Source organism: Peromyscus maniculatus, chromosome 13, assembly GCF_049852395.1.
Source record: "Peromyscus maniculatus bairdii isolate BWxNUB_F1_BW_parent chromosome 13, HU_Pman_BW_mat_3.1, whole genome shotgun sequence".
In the NCBI taxonomy this organism is placed as follows: domain Eukaryota; kingdom Metazoa; phylum Chordata; class Mammalia; order Rodentia; family Cricetidae; genus Peromyscus; species Peromyscus maniculatus.
The window spans coordinates 56,307,843-56,328,133 of NC_134864.1; the positions used below are offsets into that span (position 1 = coordinate 56,307,843).

At 46.6% G+C, this 20,291-nt stretch overlaps 1 protein-coding gene across 12 annotated transcripts in view; it reads right to left on the minus strand.

Annotated features, from left to right (window-relative positions):
• Positions 1 to 11,460: 11,460 nt before the first annotated feature.
• The window catches only part of Spats2l (spermatogenesis associated serine rich 2 like), a 179,634-nt gene continuing 170,803 nt past the window's right edge, over positions 11,461 to 20,291 (minus strand). For 6 of the 12 annotated variants that reach the window (XM_076550355.1, XM_015994030.3, XM_006975117.4 and 3 more), the window contains 4 exons: positions 19,242 to 19,351; positions 16,703 to 16,805; positions 13,997 to 14,223; positions 11,838 to 12,378 (listed from right to left, as the gene is read on the minus strand). In XM_076550355.1, coding sequence (XP_076406470.1) covers positions 11,989 to 12,378; positions 13,997 to 14,223; positions 16,703 to 16,805; positions 19,242 to 19,351 — 830 coding nt within the window. In that variant the 3' untranslated portion in view covers positions 11,838 to 11,988. Of the gene's footprint in view, positions 12,379 to 13,996; positions 14,224 to 16,702; positions 16,806 to 19,241; positions 19,352 to 20,291 lie in introns of all 12 variants that reach the window. The other 6 variants (XM_015994027.3, XM_076550358.1, XM_076550359.1 and 3 more) reach the window with 3 other exon arrangements.

Sequence of the window (20,291 nt, forward strand, 5' to 3'; positions counted from 1 at the left end):
GTATCTGAAGCTCTGCATCTGGGGGGAAGGAATGAGAGGGGACAAGACAAAGATCTATCTGGGAAACAGTCTCACAGAAAGGGCTGTGGAAAAGCTTTATTTTAAGTACTTTTATTTATTTATTTCTCACTAACCCGGTAAGGCAGACGAGCAAGCCATGAGGGAATTTTGCTTCTAGCACCAAAATGCCTGTCTGAAGTGCACGCAGACAGGCATTAGCCGCTTTGAGAACAGTGTCAGATGAAGGAAAAGCACTTATCAGTGCCAGCTCAGAGAGAACAAAAATCTCCTGATCTCCTATGGTTAAAAAAGCAAAAGGCTTGACTCAAAAGCCTCTTGGGCTAAAAGCAGAAACTTGGCTTTAGTCATGTAAAGGGAGACAGAAGTGGCATACTCGAAAGGCATTATGGGAAACAGTCCATAAGGTTGTTCATAATAGCGGGGCAATATAGAGAAAGGCACTATGGGAAACATAGATTTTTCAGATCAAAATGGTGGTACTGCCCCAAAAAACTGTTGTTGTTTTTTTTTTCAGCTGAAAGTGAAGTTCTTTTTTTCCCCCCAAAGCATTGCTAGAAAGCTTAGAGTTAATCCCCCAAAACTAAGAACAGACAAACAGCTTGTCTGTCAGGAAATGACAAAAATATTAATACCACTTATTAACAAGCCATTCTGAAACCCTTTAGAAAACAAGGGGAAATGGTCCTTACACTGAGAAATTTTTTTCAGGTGTGAAAAACACTTACGAGATTGAGTTGTGCTTAAAATTCAAGAGAGAAACATTGGCATCATTAAAAAACAATCATGGTAAACTTAAAAAAGCAGTTTTAAAAAATTTAAAAAGGGGAAAATTTGTACCCTCAGGAGCTTGCTGGCTGGCTGAGTTTGGTGAGGAGTGTGGAACAGAGGAATGTCAGCTCCAGTGAAAAGCTGAAAAATGGAGCTCAGAGCCACACCTCTTTTGATTCGGGGCAAATTAGTGCAGGTTCCTTTGAGAGAGTGGCTAATAGCTGCCCAAGGAGTTTTTTTCTAAGAGCTTTGTGGCAGCTCAATACAGTAGTTTCACCCTCGCCCTGAGACAAGGCTTCTGCTGTCCCTGAGTGGCACTCCGGGAGAGCTGTGATAAGTTTGGGTAAAGGGACAGTCCCTAGTTAGAAACCATCTGCTGCTGAGTGCATCTCTGCCAGTTCTGGAATGGCTGACAGAGCCTGATGGGAAAGGTGACTTTGGGGAACTGGCGTTGTTGGGAGTGTCACAGCCCCCTAGCAGCAAGTGTTACAACCCCGTAGCCACAGCACTCTTAACTAAATCCCAGGTTTGGGGGAGTCATTGACAAATTAGGCTTTTGTTTCCCCCTGTCAAGGGAACTTTAAGGAGGTTATCAAAGCTGATTATAAACTCTGAACTTTAGAAAGAATTTGCGTACTTCCTATCTTTTTCATAGTTTAGTTAAGATATCTCGTCTAGATGTTAGTAGATATGTGCTAAAGTTTGTAAAATAGATTTTGCTCTTGAATATAAGTTTGTAAGAAATATAATATAACTCTAAATGTTTAATGTAAAGTTGGAAAAGGTGTAAAATATGGATAGTGATAATAGTTCAGTTCAGAGATCTCTTCTAGATGTTTTCTAAGATTTATAAAGTAGTCCTATAGAATGTAAGTTTAAATATGTATAGTGATATATGTTTGTAAGAAGTGTAAGTATATATAGTAAATAGTCATGATAGTTGTAAATATGTAATGTTCATACTAGAATTATGTTGATGTTTATGAACCAGAGTTTGGTAAACGCTAAGGGAATCTTTATGTTTGATGTAGTCCACTGGATGTGGTTTGAATCAAGAATTTATTGTTTTAGAAAAGGGCCTGGTACAGCCTAAGGCTGTTATAGACATCTTAAGACTCATTCCAAAAAGATATTCCATTTTTATCATCCTCTACTACTGTACTGGGAGGTGTGGCAGCTATGGAGATCGTTGTGGATGGTTGTAAGCTCAATAAGAACCTGGGCCAGAGCTAAGTCAAACTCAGTACCCCCTCCTGCCAGACGCTGAGAGCCAGAGATGGGCAACTTTCTCCTGATGGCTTCCAACCTAAGACAGAGTATGCTTGATGGAAAGCAAAAATCTATGGCAGGTAATGGAAGTAATAATCGGGGACAATGACCTAAGACAGACCTCAGTTTACCTGAGGGGCCTAAGGGGGCTCTTTAAAAAATTAAGAAGACGGAATTGATGGGATCCACAGAGGTTTCCTAGTGAGAGCTGAGCTTGCTTTACACAGCAGGGCTGCATTAGGGGATGGCTAGACCACGTGTGTGGTTACCAGGTATTTGGAATGTTCTGCACTTGGCTGTGCTGGGGTGTGTATGTGCGTCTTGCTTCACCCCTTGGCATTCCTTTAAAAGCCCTTTAGAAGAGACAGAAGGGGCCGGTAGGTTTTGACCCAGGCCCTTCTGAGGCTATCCTGTGTTTCTATCTGTCTCTCTCCCTCTATATTTCTATCTAAATATTTCCCCCTCCTCAAGAGTACCCTGAGACAAAAAGTGGGAGCAGGTCTCCCTCACCAGAGGTGGCCCTGGCCCTGGATACTTGCTAACGGAGATAATTACAGAAGGCAGATATCTGAGTCTCATGCCAATAAGGGAAACAAAAACCTGGAAAAAGGAAGTTTTGCCTGTGTCACAGCTGGGGAAAATATCCAAATACCTCAATTATAGAGGGGAATTAGTGCCCAATGAGTGATCAAATACACTGTTCTAGGAATGGAAAAGTTACAATAGCACACGAGAAATTCATAGCAGTAAGTGGCTAATATTCAAAAGCCAATATCACTTAAGACTTGGCTTTATCCTCTGGAAAGGCCCTTGGCTTCTTCCAGGTATTAGCTTTTGCTGTAGTCAGCTGAATTCCTACTTCCTATTTCTGTGTCCCACAGCAGTTTTGTACATGATGACCAGGAAAGGAAACTTTGGAAGACTCATCATGGATCATTCCATCACCAGTCTCCTTTTATCACAGCAAGTCATTAGTCATTAGGACACCACTGCACACCACACATTTAGCCTTTGTAAGAATACATTTGGGTCGTGTGCTAAGAATGCATTAGAGGGGCAGGAGAGGTGGCATGGCAGGGAAAGGTGCTTGCTATCACCAAGCCTGTCACCTTCCCTCAACCCACATGGTAGAAGGAGAGAACCAACTTCTAGAGGTTGTTCTTCGACCTCCACGTAGGCCATGGTGTGGGTGTTTCCCCTCACCCCCACTATTTGAAAAGTAAATAAATGTAAGTGCGTTTTTAGCTGGTCAAGTTGGGGTGGGAGGGTAGATATTCTTTCAGGATCTGAGCAATTGAGGCCAAGTTCAGAATGCTTGAGTACCACAGAGTATTACTTGAGTACAGTTCCCTGGATGTTGCCTTTGCTTTTTGTGTGGAAAAGGGAATTTAAAAACCTTTTATTTACTACTTTGTCCTTAAAACACGCTTTATTTGAGACTCCACAACAAGAGTGGGCAGCTCACCAGAAGTCAGTGCATTTCCTGGCTAGAAAGAAGTGAAATGGAAAAGTGTATAAATAGTTTGAAAAGTAGTTTCTTGTGTCTGAGTCAGGAGACAGTGATTTCCAATAAGTAGATACGTGGGCATTATTCATCTGAAGAAAAAATGTGCCCATCCAGTATCTTTGTCGAAAACTGGTTTGTCCTGGTCAAATCTGGTTAGTTGTGAAATGAGGCGCTGCAGGCTGACCTCCTAAAGGATTTACTTTGGTTGTGTTGCCTTGTAGTCTAGATAACAAAACATTTTTAAAACATTTTTTTCTTTTCTTTTCTTTTTTTTCTTTCTTTCTTTCTTTCTTTCTTTCTTTCTTTCTTTCTTTCTTTCTTTCTTTCTTTCTTTCTTTCTTTCTTTCTTTCTTTTTTTTTGGTTTTTCGAGACAGGGTTTCTCTGTGTAGCTTTGCGCCTTTCCTGGAACTCGCTTTGGAGACCAGGCTGGCCTCGAACTCACAGAGATCCGCCTGCCTCTGCCTCCCGAGTGCTGGGATTAAAGGCGTGCGCCACCACTGCCCGGCAACAAAACATTTTCATGTGTTTTATTTACTGCTTTCTAGTTTCAGAGCAGCATCATAATGAAGTCTTTTCCAGTTCTTAAAGACCAAGAAAATGAGGTTAAACAAGTTAATACTGTGCAATAACAATCACATTCAGTCACCCCAGCCCCGTAGATTGATTGATGCATAATGACAAGCTAGAGGGAAGACACAGGTGTAAAGCTTAGGATTTACTCAACAGTAGAACGTTTTTTTAGCAGGACTATACTGAAGCATTGGGTCGTGCTGCCGTCTCATGTGAGACCTAGATGGTCTCTTCTGTGGTTGTAGGTGTCTGGTGCACCAGGGGCCGGCAGCACATTTCCACACAGTTGGAGGCGGCCCCTGGCCATGGATTATACCATTTACAATCTTCAGGGGTGCACAGCTGATTTCTGACGCTGCAAGGTTTCTGCTATCTGGAGAATAGACAATGTGCTAATGATCAGTTGCCATGAGTCATCACTGAGTCCTAGTGATGGGACCGGTCAAGTCATTCACCGTAGTTCAGAGATGCCGAGCTCCAAGTGCTGGGGTGGGTGGGGCCAGGACTTCCTAACCTTTGCCTCTTCACTATGGATCCTGCTGCCCCCTTAGCAAGTGCAAACACTGACGTTTATCCAGTCAACCTGTGTCTGTGGTTAAATGTGGTGGAGTTATCCATCTATGCCTTGATTTCTAAAGAAGGGATTGGCTCGCAAGCATATTTAGCTTTTATCCGAGAAATCTTTTGATGTAGCATTTTGAATAGATACAAAGTCCTGTGGTTGTTGATGTAACCAACCGTCTTATTAAATAAGAAACACAGAAACAATGTAAAAGAGAAAGCCAAGAGGTCAGAGCTCAGAGCTAAAATCTCACTCTTCCTCCTGTTGTGTCCCAGCTTCCCGAAAGAGAGCTATTTCCTTGTGTGTCAGTCATTTCAAAGTCATTCTGCCTTCTCATTGGTTGTAAACCCAAACACGTGACTGCCTCGTCACTGTCTGTATGTACAGCCCTCTAGGTCTTAAAGGCATATGTCTCCAATGCTGGCTGTATCCCTGAACACACAGAGATCTATGGGATTAAAGGCGTGTGCCACCACCGCCATGCTCTTTCTATGGCTCTAATAGCTCTGACCCCCGGGGCAACTTTATTTATTAACATACAATCAAAATCACATTTCAGTACAATTAGAATACCACCACATGTGGTAGTAAGTTATTCCCCAAAGCTAACACTGTCAACGGGAGGTTATCTTATAGAAGACTGTGTTATACCTTCACACTGGTCCTGATGTTGGTTAAATACTAAATAGGAAGTGTGAAGGGTGATGAGGGAAGGAGCGTCTACTCCAGCCAACGATGTACATATGCGCCTCGTAAGTTCACTAAGACCTTTTTAATTATGATGAACACTGACCCCTCCTCTTCTATGGAAACTCTCCCTCAAAAACTGCCAACGAGTTGCCATTTCCCCAGTCAGTGAACTGTGGGTGAGAGATGCTGTGTCGAGCTGCGTCAGTGCCCGGGATTTCAAGCCTGTAGTACAGCCAAGCAAAGAAGCATCATGAATAGCTAACGGGAAGAAAATATTGGTTTCCAGCTGTTTCCAGGATTACATAGTCACAGAAGATGGTCGGGGGTGCAGCCTCGAAAGGACCATTTCCACTTTCCCTCCTGTCAGCCTCGTGAAGTACACATGGTTTACATTGTTACAGAGGAGCTGGTTTTTCTTTTTTCACGCGTGTGTTGCCGTAGACAGCCCATACACATTTCATATTTGCTAGCTAGATGGTTTCTGATGTTGGCTGTGACTAAGACAAATAGAATTTTACAGTAACTGCCAGTCAGGGTTTCTGCCCTACTTGTTTATTTAACAGATTTTCATTTTCTAAGGTCCCTTTTTAGACTTTCTGCTGGCTTCTTCCACCCCGAAGCCCTCATTATTTTAGTAAAATTCTGCTGAGCTCTGGGTATGAATTCGGCAGGCCTGGAGCTTAGAAAAGAAACTTGTTTCAGAAGTACAGGGCTTGCCACAGAAAGAAAAAGATACAATACTTGCTCAAGTTGGAAAAAAGGCAAAAAAAAAAATCACTTCTTTCTGTCAAGGTTTCTTAAAAATTCAGACATTTCTAGCTCAATTGCAGATCTTTCAAGAACTCACCACCTAATTTCTTTATTTGGAAGACGTGGGAACTCAGTTTGAGTGTTGACAACATGGACAGCTTAAGGACATCAGAAACCACATTCAGACCAGGGATGTTGGTCAGCAGATAAGTGAGTTGGAGCCAGTAGAGAATGCCGTCCGCCGGCATTGAGGTACTCTGTGGTCCTCTGTCATCTGGGTGAGCTCCTGTCAGCTGGGTGGTCTCCCATCTCTCCAATCCCTAGTGTCTATCCTCTTTCTTTCGTTTGCTGGAACAGAGGACCAGAGACTGAGTGTTTCTAATGAAGACTTCTTGTAGTTCTGGAAGCTGGGAAGCCTAAGATTAAAGAGCCCACACGCCTTTTCTGCTCCATCACCTGTTGGAAGCCAAAGGCAGTAGGCAATGGGAAAACAAGACTGAGCTGAAAGCCTCTAGGCCTTTTGCCTTGGCATTAGTCCACTCATGAGTGTGGCGCTCTCATAAACTAAATGCTTCCCCTTAGGCCCGGGCTCTCAGTACTGTTGCATTTGGGATTATCACATGACTTTGGGGGACACCCAGCACGCAGCACCTCTAGATCTAGCATGGCGATCTAGTGGCGTTGTTGACATTTTGGACCAGACAGCTCTTGGTCATTGGGATTGTACCCTGCACGGGAGGGTGTCTGGTGGCACCTGGTCAGCAATCAGAAATATCCAAATGCCTTCTGCAGGTGGCAGGGGCCACTTGCCCCAGTTGAGAACCACTGCTCTTGCTGGGTGACTCTCCTCACAGGGGGCAGTGACAAGTAAGAGGACACTGGAGCTGGCGATGGCAGGCAGGAGTGGGCAGGGAAGGCCACCAACAAAGGCTGCCAGTGAGACATTCTGTCCTTGCCGTTCGCTGCTACACTTCCGGTTTTAGTACAATGTCAGAAATACATATGCTTTGAGACAGGGTCTCATGTAACTCCGGCTGGCCTCAAACTTGCTAGGATGACTTTGAATTCCAGTCCCTCTTGCCTCTTTCTTCCAGACGCTAGGATGATTGCAGTTATGTGCCAGCACACCACGCTCGCTCTTAGAATCGTTTTGTTTCTTTTCCGACCAAGCTAAGACACACTGTCCCGCACTCACTGCTGCTTCCTAGCCATCGTTGCCATGCAGTCAGCTGCTTCCTGTTCCTGCTGCCCTGCTGCCCTGCCCTAGTCACGACAGCCTGCATCCTCAAAGCATGAGCCGGAACAAATCATTCCCCTCTTACGTTGCTCGTCATAGTAAGAGAGAAGCAACTAACACAGAAAGTGGGTACCAAGACATGGTGCAGTTGCTGCAACCCATCTGTCTGTGATTTGCAGGCCTTTGGGGTCGGTGTGTGGGAGACACAGAAGTGTTTAGAGCTGCAGACTACGGAGCCCAAGCACGTCACAAATCTGATTCAAAGTCGGGAATCTCAGGTCAAAAATAGAACGGTTTATTTTATTTTTTGACGAGAAGTATTTTTTAACAGTTTTCTGAAGTTCTTTGGTCATTTGTAGTCATGGTTCTGAGTTTTGTGTGTGTGTTGGAATTTGCTAATCCCCCCCTCCCCCAGCATAAATAAATTTCCTTTCAAGTTGTGTTCTCTGGGAGTGTGTGGCAACTCCTGCTCCTGTGAAATCTGCACCTAGTGAAGGCACCTGGAGTTCCTCTAGGATACGGGAAGAGGCGGCCCGCAGATAAAGAGGCTTCTGAAGACCGAGTAAGTAGCGTGTGTGACGAAGCAGCTGAGAGAAGCATCGTGCATTTGCAGAATAATTAGATTCAGACCCCACGCCTCTGTCCACAGGGCTGCGGCCATGAGATTAAACACCGGTTTTGGCTGATCAGCCTTCATGGATAGGAACTGAGTCTCAGAAACTGAATAGACAGAAGTTTTTCTTAGGACTTATAGACTGGTTCATGAAAAGCAAGAGGATGAAAGCAGTAACAACCCTATAATGTCTTATAAATGTTAAAATTAAAATTGTGCTTCAAATTCTTAGCTAAACGACCCCATGGGGATCCACAATTCTTCACACTTGTTTTTCTCAAACATTACAACAACCACAATGCTCAATAGTTTCAGGAAAACTCTATTAGTCAGTTAGTGAATGATCATTGTTTCTTTTGGTATTTTATAGGTTGGGAGATGTTGGAGGATGCAGCGAGCTCTGTTTTTGTATCACTACCTTTGCTTCTTGGGGCAATTTGGAGTCATGGCCCTCCTGTGTCTGAATTTTAGGTATTTACTCTGAATGGGGGAGGAAAAAAAATACCATCACATTATATCATGAGCTGTCACTACAATGTCTGCTGAGAAGCAGAGCGTTTGCTCTTGCTAGACACACGGGGGCAGCACAGGCAGCCAGCAAAGCAGGCAACCTGGAAAGGGTCGGAGGGACAAGGCTGTGTCACGGGCAGGGAGGAATCCAGACATGCGCTGTACAGCTGGGGACCAGCCCGGCTTCCCGCTCCTCACTGAAAAAAACAAACAAACAAAAAAACCGGTCTAGGAAACTTTGCTCTCCGTTTCTCGTGATTTAATCAAGATTGAGGTTGGAATCTAGGCTTTTAGAGAAATCAGAATTCTCAAGTCTGTTACTTTAACACAAACTTTTGGCTGGTAGCTTTCCCCAGTAATCTTATTTGAGATGGCTCCCGTGAGAATGTTTAATTAGGACCCCCATTTTCTGGGGTGAACGGAGCCCCTGTAAGCTGAGCTTTACACTAGGACTTGTGTTGCTAGTTTCTTCTCTTAAAGCGAGCCTTTACTGAGGGTGAATTTCTCAGTGGTTAAACACACCGTGCACAGGCAACATTCTCCTGGCCACAGAGTGGGAATCTGCAGGTTCTCCAGTGGAGTGCAAATCTGGAATGTCACTGGGCACCCAACAGGGAGTTTGGATTTCAGAGTCTGCATGGGAGATCTATGTGGCGCACTGTAGGTGAGTTTTGAAGTTATGCACACATTCTGAGTATTAAACGGTTCTGACCTCTATCAGAGAAGTGTTAAACAGAAGGCTCTACTCTGACTTAGCAATTATGTATGTTAAGTGGAGAAATCAGTGTTCATAGCTTTTGACTTTATAAAAGGCGTTTAGTGTGCTCTGTTGAGAATGGCAGAACTGGGCTGGAGGATGGATGATTCAGTTGGTAAAGTGTTCGCCATTCAAGCACAAAGGCCTGACTTGGGTACCAATAACCCACACAAAAAGCTGGGCATGCATTCGCAATTCAATCCTAGTGTTGGGGAGACAGCCACAGGTGGACCCCTGGGACTCACCGGCCAGCACGAGCAGTGAGCCTAATTGGGTGGGGAGCCTCAGGCCGGTGAGAGACCCTACCTCAAAGAAGAAAAACCAAACCAAACTAAGGTGGACATCCCAAGGATAAACAATACCAGAGCTTGTCCTCTGGTGTCTATGTACACACACACACACACACACACACACACTGAAAAACAGCAGAATATGACCCAGATCCACCGGATTAAACAAATGGTTCCACCAGAGGTGAAGACATGTGATGGAGTATTTATTTCAAAGACCTGACATTGGCCTAAAACAACGAATTACCACTTTAAGATGCAAATTTGAAAATCCTCACACTGCCAGAGTCTGAGGCAAAAATCTAGGGGGAACAATGCAATCAGGTCAGAACACTTCTTCGCCTTCTTTTGTTTCTTCCCAGTGACCTGGGAGTGTCTGCTCTGCACTCAGGAATGTGTCTGAGCTTTCTGAACTCCAGGGCAACCAGAGGGAGTGGGGCAGGGATCAGAGTGGCTGGCTGGAACTCGGGAAAGGGGGCTTGTTTTTCACCCGGCATGTCCATTTTCTTTCCCTTTGTAAGAGTTATCGGCCTCCATCTTCAGAGCCGTCACATTTAAACTGACATTTGTCAGGGGCTGGGCAAGATCTTGCTACACAAAACCTGTGTAAAATCCTTCTGCTTTGTAAGCTCTAAAGTCGGGGCCTCACATGGGGTAAACAGAGACTGTGGGGCCAAGCATTGGTCTCTCGTATTTGAATCAGTTCCTCTTCCTTCCTTCCTGGAATGTGGCTTGACATTTTGAATTCCTACTAAATCTCTGGGTACACTCAGAGACCTCAAAAAGCTCTGGAGAGAGCAAACATCCTCCTGTTCTTGGCAGGAGAAGAAACGGATGCTTGTGTGGCTTGAAGGCTCAGCTGTTGGGGGGAAGAGAACCAGTGAACCTGGGCTGCCAGAAAAAAAAAAATCTCAGCGCAGATTTGAAATGGCACATTTGCACTTGAAAGTAGCTAGCAAAGGAAGCCCTACAGGAAAGACAGGGGAACTGGGGCTCTTTGGCTTTGGGGGTACTCTGTGTCCATTCTCTGTTTCTGAGGTCACGGTAGCTCTACGTAGCCACTGCTTCTGGGGCCCCACTTAAGTGTCAGGGGTGGGCTCTGATTAGTTTATGCTAACTAATAGGCTAACGACTTTGTTCTATTAACCAGTTCTCCTCATGGATGACCTACAATCAGGTCTGTAAGTCATGGCATGCCAGAGTTTTGATGTGACTTCTGACAAGACACTCGTCCCACACAGAAGCCACGGAGAGAGCTCAGGAAGTTGGTCATCATCGCTGAGCTGGGAACTTCACTTCCGGCCCACTCCCCAGTCTCCAGACCCGGCTCTTAGAAAACCCACAAGCAGCAGCTCCTCCTCCGGAGCCAATCAAGACCAGGCCTACAGAGTACTGAAGCCCTGGTCCATAGACTTGCCACGTGATTTCCCCTCCCCTTAGGTCACCCAGGGATGCTTTGCTCATTAAACCTGGACTTTCAATTCGGCTTAATTGGCTTATTGTACAGGTGGAGTTACCCACTACTGGGGGATTTCAAAATACTTATCAGTGATCATCATTCTGAATATAGTGGAGGACAGAATTCAGAATTAAGAGAAAGGACTGGGAATCATGATCCAATTGGACCCAAGAGTGTTTTAGTTCTGGACTTTGGATAAGGAACCAATAATCCCTATTGCTAAAGGGAGGCTGAAGTAAATTTTGTCACACGGTTTCCAACTACCATGTGGCATCCGCGATACAGCACCTATCTGTATGGTAGCTGAGGGAGTATCGTTGTTTCCTGAGAGTTCTTGTTTCAAAGGAAACAGCCCTTTTACAGAGCTTGGCACCAGACTTCCCGTCTTTAACTTTGTCACCAAAGTGCCACAAAGAACAACAAGGTAGGGCCTCGATAAAAGAAACAAGCCAGGCGTCAAATGCAGCATATTTTAATTTGTTTCAAATAAAGCAATATATGTTTATATATATATTTATATATATTTCAGAAAAACACGGGATGTTAATTTCTACAAAAGCACATGTGTCTTCAGCAGATCACGTTTGTCTGACCAACGTCTCAACATTAACTCTCTAAAGGACAACCAATGGATGGACGTCACGGCTACCACACAGGTTGCTAACTGAGCCTCTGATCTTCAGCCACATCTTGATTTTTTTTTTTTTCTTCCTAACGACGGGTAAATACTGCCTGGCTAAAATGATGCGAAGTCTGGATGAGGAGAAGCGACAACAGGTCAAGCAGAGCCACGGGAGTCACGAACGAAGCAAGCTAGAGCAGACTATTGGGATTAGTAAAAATGATCGAGAGAGAGAGAACGACACCGACATACGGGACTTGTCTATTCCGACTGTATACTCTCTTTTGGCAGCGAATGGGGGGTCAGCACCTCAGGTGGGGAAGCGGAAACCAGGCCAAAGCCTGATCTTTTTCTTTCCCAGCTCAGGCCACCAACGTCACAGCTGGGACCGAGAGAACCGTGGCCTCTGTGGAAACTTCTATTCTCGTGGGGCAAAGATTGCACTGTGAAACCCGACCCACATGACCGCGGAAGGGCCTGGCTTCTGAGCTGTCTGCCGCGTGCTGCCTTCGACGGGGCTTTTCAGAGTGTGCAGGGGCCTCCGGGGCCTTGGTCCCCGAGGGGGCCTCCTGGTTTTTGACTCCGCCTTTGTTTTTGGGACGGAAGCCGTTGTGCGGCGGTCTTCTGTGTTCATGGCGGTTGTTGCTCTTCACCATGGGGTCAGCTTCGTTCCCGCCGCCCTGGGACTTGGCCGGACCGTTTAGTCGGTTGTGATACTGCGGATTAAACCTTCGTCTTTGGCTTCCATTCTGCTAAGGAGAGAAAGGAAGTTAAGGGTCCGAAGCCGACAAACCACAGAAGACCCCAGTAGGTAGCAGGAAAACCGACTCCCTACATCACAGATGAAAGTTTTTTCCAACAGCATGCAAACAGGCAAAGCTGACATAATTCTTAGTCTAGCACCGCCGTCTTATAAACGGAACTGGAAGAAAATGACTCATCTTCAAAGAGACGATGAGGAGGAGGGAGGGAGGAAGAGGCAGAGTGCTTATTCTGGCCGGATGTCTCCCTGGTCTCACTGACCCCTCACTCTGCAGGAAGGAGACGATGTGGGACCCCTAACAGTTACTCTGAGACACAGGGCCCTTCCTGGGTGCTGCTCTTCACCGTTTTGCTTAGATATGTCCTGTGCATTTATAGGGTGCTCCCTCTCAAACCACTACGTTAGAGCTCATGAAGCCCCTCGGGACCACAGAAATGCCTGGCAGCGTCCACAGTGGGAACCCCTAAAGGCCAAGAGAAGGAGACTCCACAGGTCATCTGCTGGCAAGCCAGTGGTTTGAAATACAGAAAAAGAAAGTTGCAGAGATCATGAAAGCGGTCTGTGTAGTATGCTCAACACCCATGTCACCAAATCCCATTTCTTATTCATTTCGTAACCACAGGCTACTAATTCCCTCTCAGGAACAGGAGAGAGGTGGAAGATTGTTCTTTGAAAAGTTGTTCTTTTTTTTGGGGGGGAGGGGATTTGAGACAGGGTTTCTCTGTGTAACAGGCCTGGCTATCCTGGAACTTCCTCTGTAGACCAGGCTGGCCTCAAACTCACAGAGATCCACCTCCTGAGTGCTGGGATTAAGGCGTGTGCCACCACCGCTCAGAGAAAAGTTGTATTTTAGAGGCTAATGGAAGATAGGTATGAATCAAGTCAGTTTGAAATGTGTGAGCTTGACTGAAATTCCAAGACAAGTCTTGCCTACCTTTGATCTGTTACTGATTCTCCAAACCTAAGTAGGAACTTTTTTTAAATTTTTTTTTTTTTAAAGGTGTGCACCACCACCGCCCGGCTTTTTTTTTTTTTTTTTTAAAGATTTATTTATTTATTATGTATACAGTGTTCTGCCTGCATGTATGTCTGCAGGCCAGAAGGGGGCACCAGAAGGCGTTATAGATGGTTGTGAGCCACCATGTGGTTGCTGGGAATTGAACTCAGGACCTCCGGAAGAGCAGCCAGTGCTCTTAACCTCTGAGCCATCTCTCCAGGCCAACTTTTTTTTTTTTTTCTTTAATCGTAAATAACAACAATCACCACTCTTCCTCTCCTTAATGGTTTCAGGGGTCTGTCCAGGACCTGGATATGCTGGCAAGTCGGGTACGAGGGGACCTGTCTCCATGAGGTGAACGAGGTGACATGGTGGAACACACTCAGGCAAGAGAGCCTATGAGGCGTGACTGGGTGAGGCCAGGCAGCCAGTGCTGCTGGAGCAGGAGGGAGCCTGGGCAGGAGCATTAGCTCAGTGGCTGGAAGTTGTTACTGCCTTCCTCTGGGAACGGATGGAGGTTTCCTTGCGGGCACACGGGTGTCTGCTGAGACCCTGCACACAGCTCAGACCCTGCACGCAGCGCCGGTGAGGCCCTCCCCAAGCGGCTTACCTGCTTGTTAGCCGGCACGGTCTGGTGACAAGCATCGGCCGTGCTGGGAAGACCGCTCACCATTTTGGGGTTTGCCACCTTCCCCTCGGAGGGCTTGTTGTGATTGGATGGTTTGCGGGCGAAGTTCCCTTGTTTCCCGGAAGTGGCTGCGTGCGCGTGCGCGTTGAGCAGAGGCAGCAGGGAGCTGCACGGGGTCCTGGAGGAGTAGCTGTTCTTTGGATGTGTGACTGTAACAAGGAACGGTTTGGGGTTACGGGCTGTGCCAAGAGGACCGCCGCCCGAGGAGCCATTAGAAAGTGCTAGAAGAGGAAGAAAATTGGCAGGAGCTCCGAACAAGCATTAAGGGCCACTCTTTAAGATGGAGTCGGAAAGGACACCTTGGTGCTTAGAGAGACCACCACATTTCTCCTGTGGGACTCCACGATGAGAGGCATTTGCAGGAACGAGGACATATCTGAGCGACTTAACGATTATTCTGTAGGTCAGGAACCACCATGGACAGGGAGATAATGACACGGTGATCTTCCCTCTCTGGCTCATCCCTAAATGGATTCTGCCTCTTAGATCCTCCATTACCCGGCCCATTGGCACTGCCCTTATCGGGTTCTACATACTATTCGGTGCTGCACACGTCAGGATGGAGAGGCTGACAGAGCCCCGTGTTCTGAGAGCGTGGGCGTGGGTGGATATTATGGGTTAGGAATTTGTTGCTCTGGGTCATGAGTATCCCTGACCCGAGGGCAGGCCTGCGAGTCCCATGCATCTTCCATACCTCACTAAGGCCACCCGAACCGGTCTTTAACTGCAGGTCTGCATCATTCCTAGTGCGACGTGCATGCCAGGCGGATCAGGCAGCTCCCCCGCCAGGCGCACATTCGGGTCAGGCAGGTCTGCTCAATGCTTATTATTGCCAGTTCTGTTGTTTTTGAAAGTGGTGGTTTCGGGCGGGATGATTTCTCTGTGATTATGCTGAATCGAGGCCAGGGGGAATCAATTCCAGGATAAAGCCGTGACTGCTCTCCCAGCTCACTGGGATTCAGCGGCCAGGCTGGACAGAAAGACCTTCTTCTGAATTTTTAAAATTGTCACCGATTTTTAAAAGCAATTTTCTCTGTTCCCTTTGTCGGATCAGACTTAATCCCAGGGTTTGGCAAGAGGATTAGGAATGGCCAGTGGGGCTCACAGAATGTCAGAAGTAGAGAGGACAGGGATGTAGCTCCAGCCCCTTCCTATTGGGGGTAAGGTGTGTGACAAATAATCCCGGGCTGTCCAAGCACAGCCAGGGGATTTCAGCAGCCCCCAAGCTCACCAGCTTCAGTTGCCCGGGGGTCATTATCTCCCGTTTCCACTTCTGGTTCAGCGGCTGCAGCAATACACCCTCCACGAAGGGTTTTCGTGAGGATTACTGTCACAAACACTTGAGGCTGGCTGTCCTCCTTTATGCGGAGGACACTCGTCATTTGGTAAGGGGCGCTTTCTCTCACTAGCCGGGGCACCTGGAGGAAAGCGAGTGACGTGCCCCTCCCCCACCAGAGCTGGGCGACCTGGCTTGGCGGCTCACCTATCATCTGATTCAAAGAGAACCTAGGATGGGCAGGTTCCTCCCCAGACGTCAACCAAACTGTGTGTCTGGAGAAGGGCCAGTAGGGAGGCTCTGCCATAAAGGAGGTAGGTAGCACATGAAGAAAAAACTGGAAGGGACAGCGGGACAATCAGATGGCAGACAAAGACCTGCCAACAGGAGGCCCTCAGCACTGTTTTCTGGTGCACAACGGGGAAGTTATTTAAAGGCTACCTACCACCCGAGGACTGGGCACATCAGTGGTCAGCCAGACATACTGACGTGGAAAAATGCCCAGCATCTATTGTGACAAAAGTGCCTCGTATGACGACACATGTACGGGAAGTGTAATCCGTGGACAGGACATACATGGAAATATAAAGGTGACCCGAAAGTAATGTCACATGCTCGTCAACACAACATGGTGATTTTTAGACCAAGTCGATACACTGTTTTACTCAGAGGAAAAAAAAGGAAATGTAGAAAATGTACAAAAACAAGTGCCGTCAGGTCTTAGCTTTCTGCTGACTGGGAGGCTGTGGATGGTCGCTGATCCTTCTCTGTGACTGTCCTCAAATCCACGCTAGCGCTCATCACTCATCTCCACCTCCCCCTGTGTGTGGGGGCTGGAGCACAGGAAAAGGCAGCGGCCAATTCTGCTGCACATTAGCCACTATAATTAAGGCTTAATAGGGAACAAGACTAAACTAATGGGTGCCGTGAAGTCTTTCATTATCTTCCACTTCACTCATCAGAGAACCCAGGCTAAACAGGGGAGGGGGAGGGGGAGGGGGAGAGGAAGGGCAGCGGTGCTCAGGGCTCTCAGGCAGGCTGGAACAGCATCTCTGGACCCAGAGCATACCTGGATGAACTTAGGAAACGTCCGAGAACGGTATAAAGCAGCTGACCTGCTCTATTCAGCTTCATAAATCCCAGAGATTTGCTGATGGGCAGCGGCCTTTGAAGAGTCTTAAGTTCAAATCTTGACATTTCCAGTGACTTGTGTCACGACCTTAGATCATTAAAGCTCCTCAGACCTCAGTTTAGCCCTGCCGGGGGACCGTCTACCTGACATTTCTGCTGCCAACCCCAAACAGCACCGAGCTGCCTCACACAGAATTATTTAGTAAGCGTGCACGACTCACTTTCTCCGCAGATCATGATCTGAGCCTTGAGTTGCTCGATGTCACAGGAGAAGCGGGCAGCCTTGCCCAGCTCTTCATCGTATTTGCGTTCGCTGACAAAGTGCTAGAGGAAAGAGAAGAGAAGCAGGCGTCTCAAACAGTGCCACCCGCACGCACACCCGATCTTCCTGCTCTTCCTGCGCCCATGAATGGCGGACTCGGGGGGATCACACAAGCCCAGTCAGTCTGAGGTGCCACGAAGTGGGCCTGGGTCCTGCCCTCCATGACTATTCACCTTCTTCTGGGAGTAAGAAGGAGTCCCAATTCCCCTTCTGCAGCTTAGACAGGTGCATGATGAATAAACTCTATGACCGGGCTTATCCAGTCAACCTTTCAGCATCCCTCACTAGCGAGGTTTCTGGGTTGTGTTCCGGTTTGGGCTGCCTCGCTTGGCCAAGGGCACGGTATGGTATTAACTGTCAAAAGAAAATATGCCATCCTTCCTAGACACCTCATCTCTATTTTAATCAGAAACCAAGAACACGAAAAAAGTCTTCTGTGTCCAGAAAACATTATCTCCGTGGTGGAGTCTCAAGGGCTGCTTATAGGGAGTGGAAAAGATTCGTTTTCAATTCATTTAGATTCAACTTGAAATTAAGATCGAAATGTAGATGTTGGCGCAGTGAGAAATGCAGAAATAACCGTGACTCAAACCCTCCTCGAGGATCAGGGACTTTACCACCCGGCGGGGAAAGAGATACCATCAAAGTCAAGGGCGAGAGTGGTTGGTGCTTTGGAGACACAGAAATGGAAGGAATGATCTCCCACTGAGTGACGTGTGAAAACAGTTTTATAAGAGAGAACACGGGATCTGGGATATTAAAAAAAAAAATTTAAACTGGATGCTGACTGACTTCTTAAGAAATAATCTCATTTTCACCTGATCACATTATCATGGAGTCAGTATTCTTATTACCTCTATTTTACAGATGAGGGCTCTGGGCTCTAAGAACCTAAGACAATATGTAATTTATCCAAGCCACAGAAGTAGAAAATTCTGGGGCTATACCGCTTCACTCCAAAGCCTGTGCTACCAACCATGTAATGAAAAGTGGGATTCTGATAGGCAGAAATGAAACTTGGGGGAAAATTGATTTCAATTGACTAGGAAGCTGCAATCCCACATGCCTCCCTTGCTGTTCTAACAAGCTGGAATTTTCAGAGGAAATGGGTGGTGGCAATCTATACTGAGTCCTGTGCTGTGTTGTGTTCTGACGGGGGAGGGAACGGCTCGTGCTAAGGGAGGCTGGGCCTGTTTTGGGGGGTTACCTCTGGGCCTGGGGTGAAGGCTGGAAGAAGACAAGTGGAGGGAGAAAGACTAGCTAGGAGGCGCTTCCAGCTGGCCGCGTAGGAAGAGTCAGAAAGAAAGGCCAGAAGGAAGGTGGAAGGGAACCGTCTCCGGGGCTCTGGACCCCCCAATCCGTTTCTCCGGGAGCTCCCTTCCATGCTGAACCAGGACGGAGGGCATCAATGTCCCCTGGTGCTTTCTGCTGTTGCCAATCAGCTTTTTTTTTTTTTTTTTTTTTTTACTGTGATGGGCAGACACTGCTCTGAAGCCAGCGGCAGCTAGATGTAGAAGCCGGGGAGGAGCTGGGTGAATGTGTGTGCATACACACTGTGCTTAATAACTGAGTGGAAGAGAAGAGAAGGACCAGCCTCCCCTTCCCACTTCGTTATAAGTGTTTCTTGCCTTCCTGGTGACCACTTCCCTTTCGGGCAATTTACTTACTGTTTTTTAGAAGATCCACTTCAGTGGGTCTACAAAACGGGGTGTCACATCCCCTCTCTTGGCCAGAAAAAGAGATGTGCCTAAGTAGAGGGCAGCTAGCACTCTTTTCTTAGTGGCTTGAGTCACAGTGTGGCACAAGAGCTTATGACTCTTGGAGGGCATTCGATGCCACAATGCTCGGAATGGAGAATTAGGGAATTATTATTTTTTCCTGTGTTACCCATAAACCACACTGGCTCTGAGGTATAGACCCAGGTCTCCAGACACACCTAGCTTTGGTGATTTGCACTCAGTATTATTTCCAAGTTCTGCTTCCGATTAGCCAGGATTAGTTCCTATTCCTCGCAGTGGAAGAAATCTAATACATATTTGTGGGTAGTAATCTTCACAAAAAGGGGAATTAAACTAGAAAAAAAGATAAAGTATGCTTTATCACCATCACTGTTAGGGCATACTCACATGAGTGTATGCTTATACACATGGGCATACATTACACACAGTAAAAATCATATCCCAGATAACTTATGCTTAAATATACTTTAATGGGCTGATCTTGACTAACTTATCCCCCTGTAATAATATATCTCTTCAAGTTATATTCTACTTCAGGACAGTTATCAAGTGTTTTTTCACCCGTCTACAGCCTGTATTTCCACCCCGTGGAAGGGGACCAGGTATATGGTATTAGTGCCAACAGTCTATCGTTACAAAGCCCACACAATGGGACGAGCGCTCTGGCTCAGCGTTCTGCTGGGGTTTCACGGAACCTACCTTAATTTCGGCTCTGAGTTCGGCCAGCTGCATCTCCGCCATTTGACTGGCTAGATCAGTCAGTCTCTTCAGTTCTTCCGCTTTCTTCTGACGGGCAGTCAGGATCTCCACTGCCAAATGAGAAGGAATGGCGTGTTAGGCACAGAGCTTTAGACGCATGAAACGGCCGGGGTTTCCTGGAGTCAGCTCTCTCCCAACAGGGAGGTTGCTGTGCAGGACCATGACGGAGTCGGTCATCAAAGGAGCTGGGCTCTTCACGTTCACTACCAACAATACATTTCCTGGTGTCCTTATCGGCCAGTCCCCTAACAATCCAGCTCCCTGAGTCACTGACCACCTACACTACCTTCCTTCATTCTCTACATTGGTATCTGAACTCACTTTCTTAATTTGGAGTCTTCAATGCGTGGTTCAGAACTAGCTCTGAAAAGACATTACAACCCTATGGAGCCGGGCAGTGGTGGCCCACACCTTTAATTCCAGCACTTGGGAGGCAGAGGCAGGTGGATCTCTGTGAGTTCAAGGCCATCCTGGTCTACAGAGTGAGAGCCAGGATAGGCACCAAAACAAGACAGAGAAATCTTGTCTCAAAAACAACAACAACAACAACAACAAACAAAACAAACAAAAACAAAACAAAACAAAAATCCAAACAATAACAACAACAAAACCCCTATGGAATGAGATCACAAAGATAGAAATCCACTCAGTATATCCATTTTCCTGTATGTGCTATCCCATTACATTCTGATAGCATCAGATTCTCTAAATTTTAACTCAGGTTGACTGGGTGCGTCAGTGGTAGAGCACTTATGTAGCACACAAAAGGCCCTAGATTTGATCCCCAGTCTGGGGTATTTTAACACAGTCACCTGGGGTAACTAGCTGTGATACTGGAATATGACATCAAAGATTTACTCTATTAGCTTTTCATGAGCTGAAAGAAAAAAAATGCTTCTGCATTTGATGTTCTGCAGGCATATTTCTGTTTTGCGAACAGTGAAGTTCCAGGCTCGAGTATCTCAGATCTTTGTTCCAAGTATCCCTGGT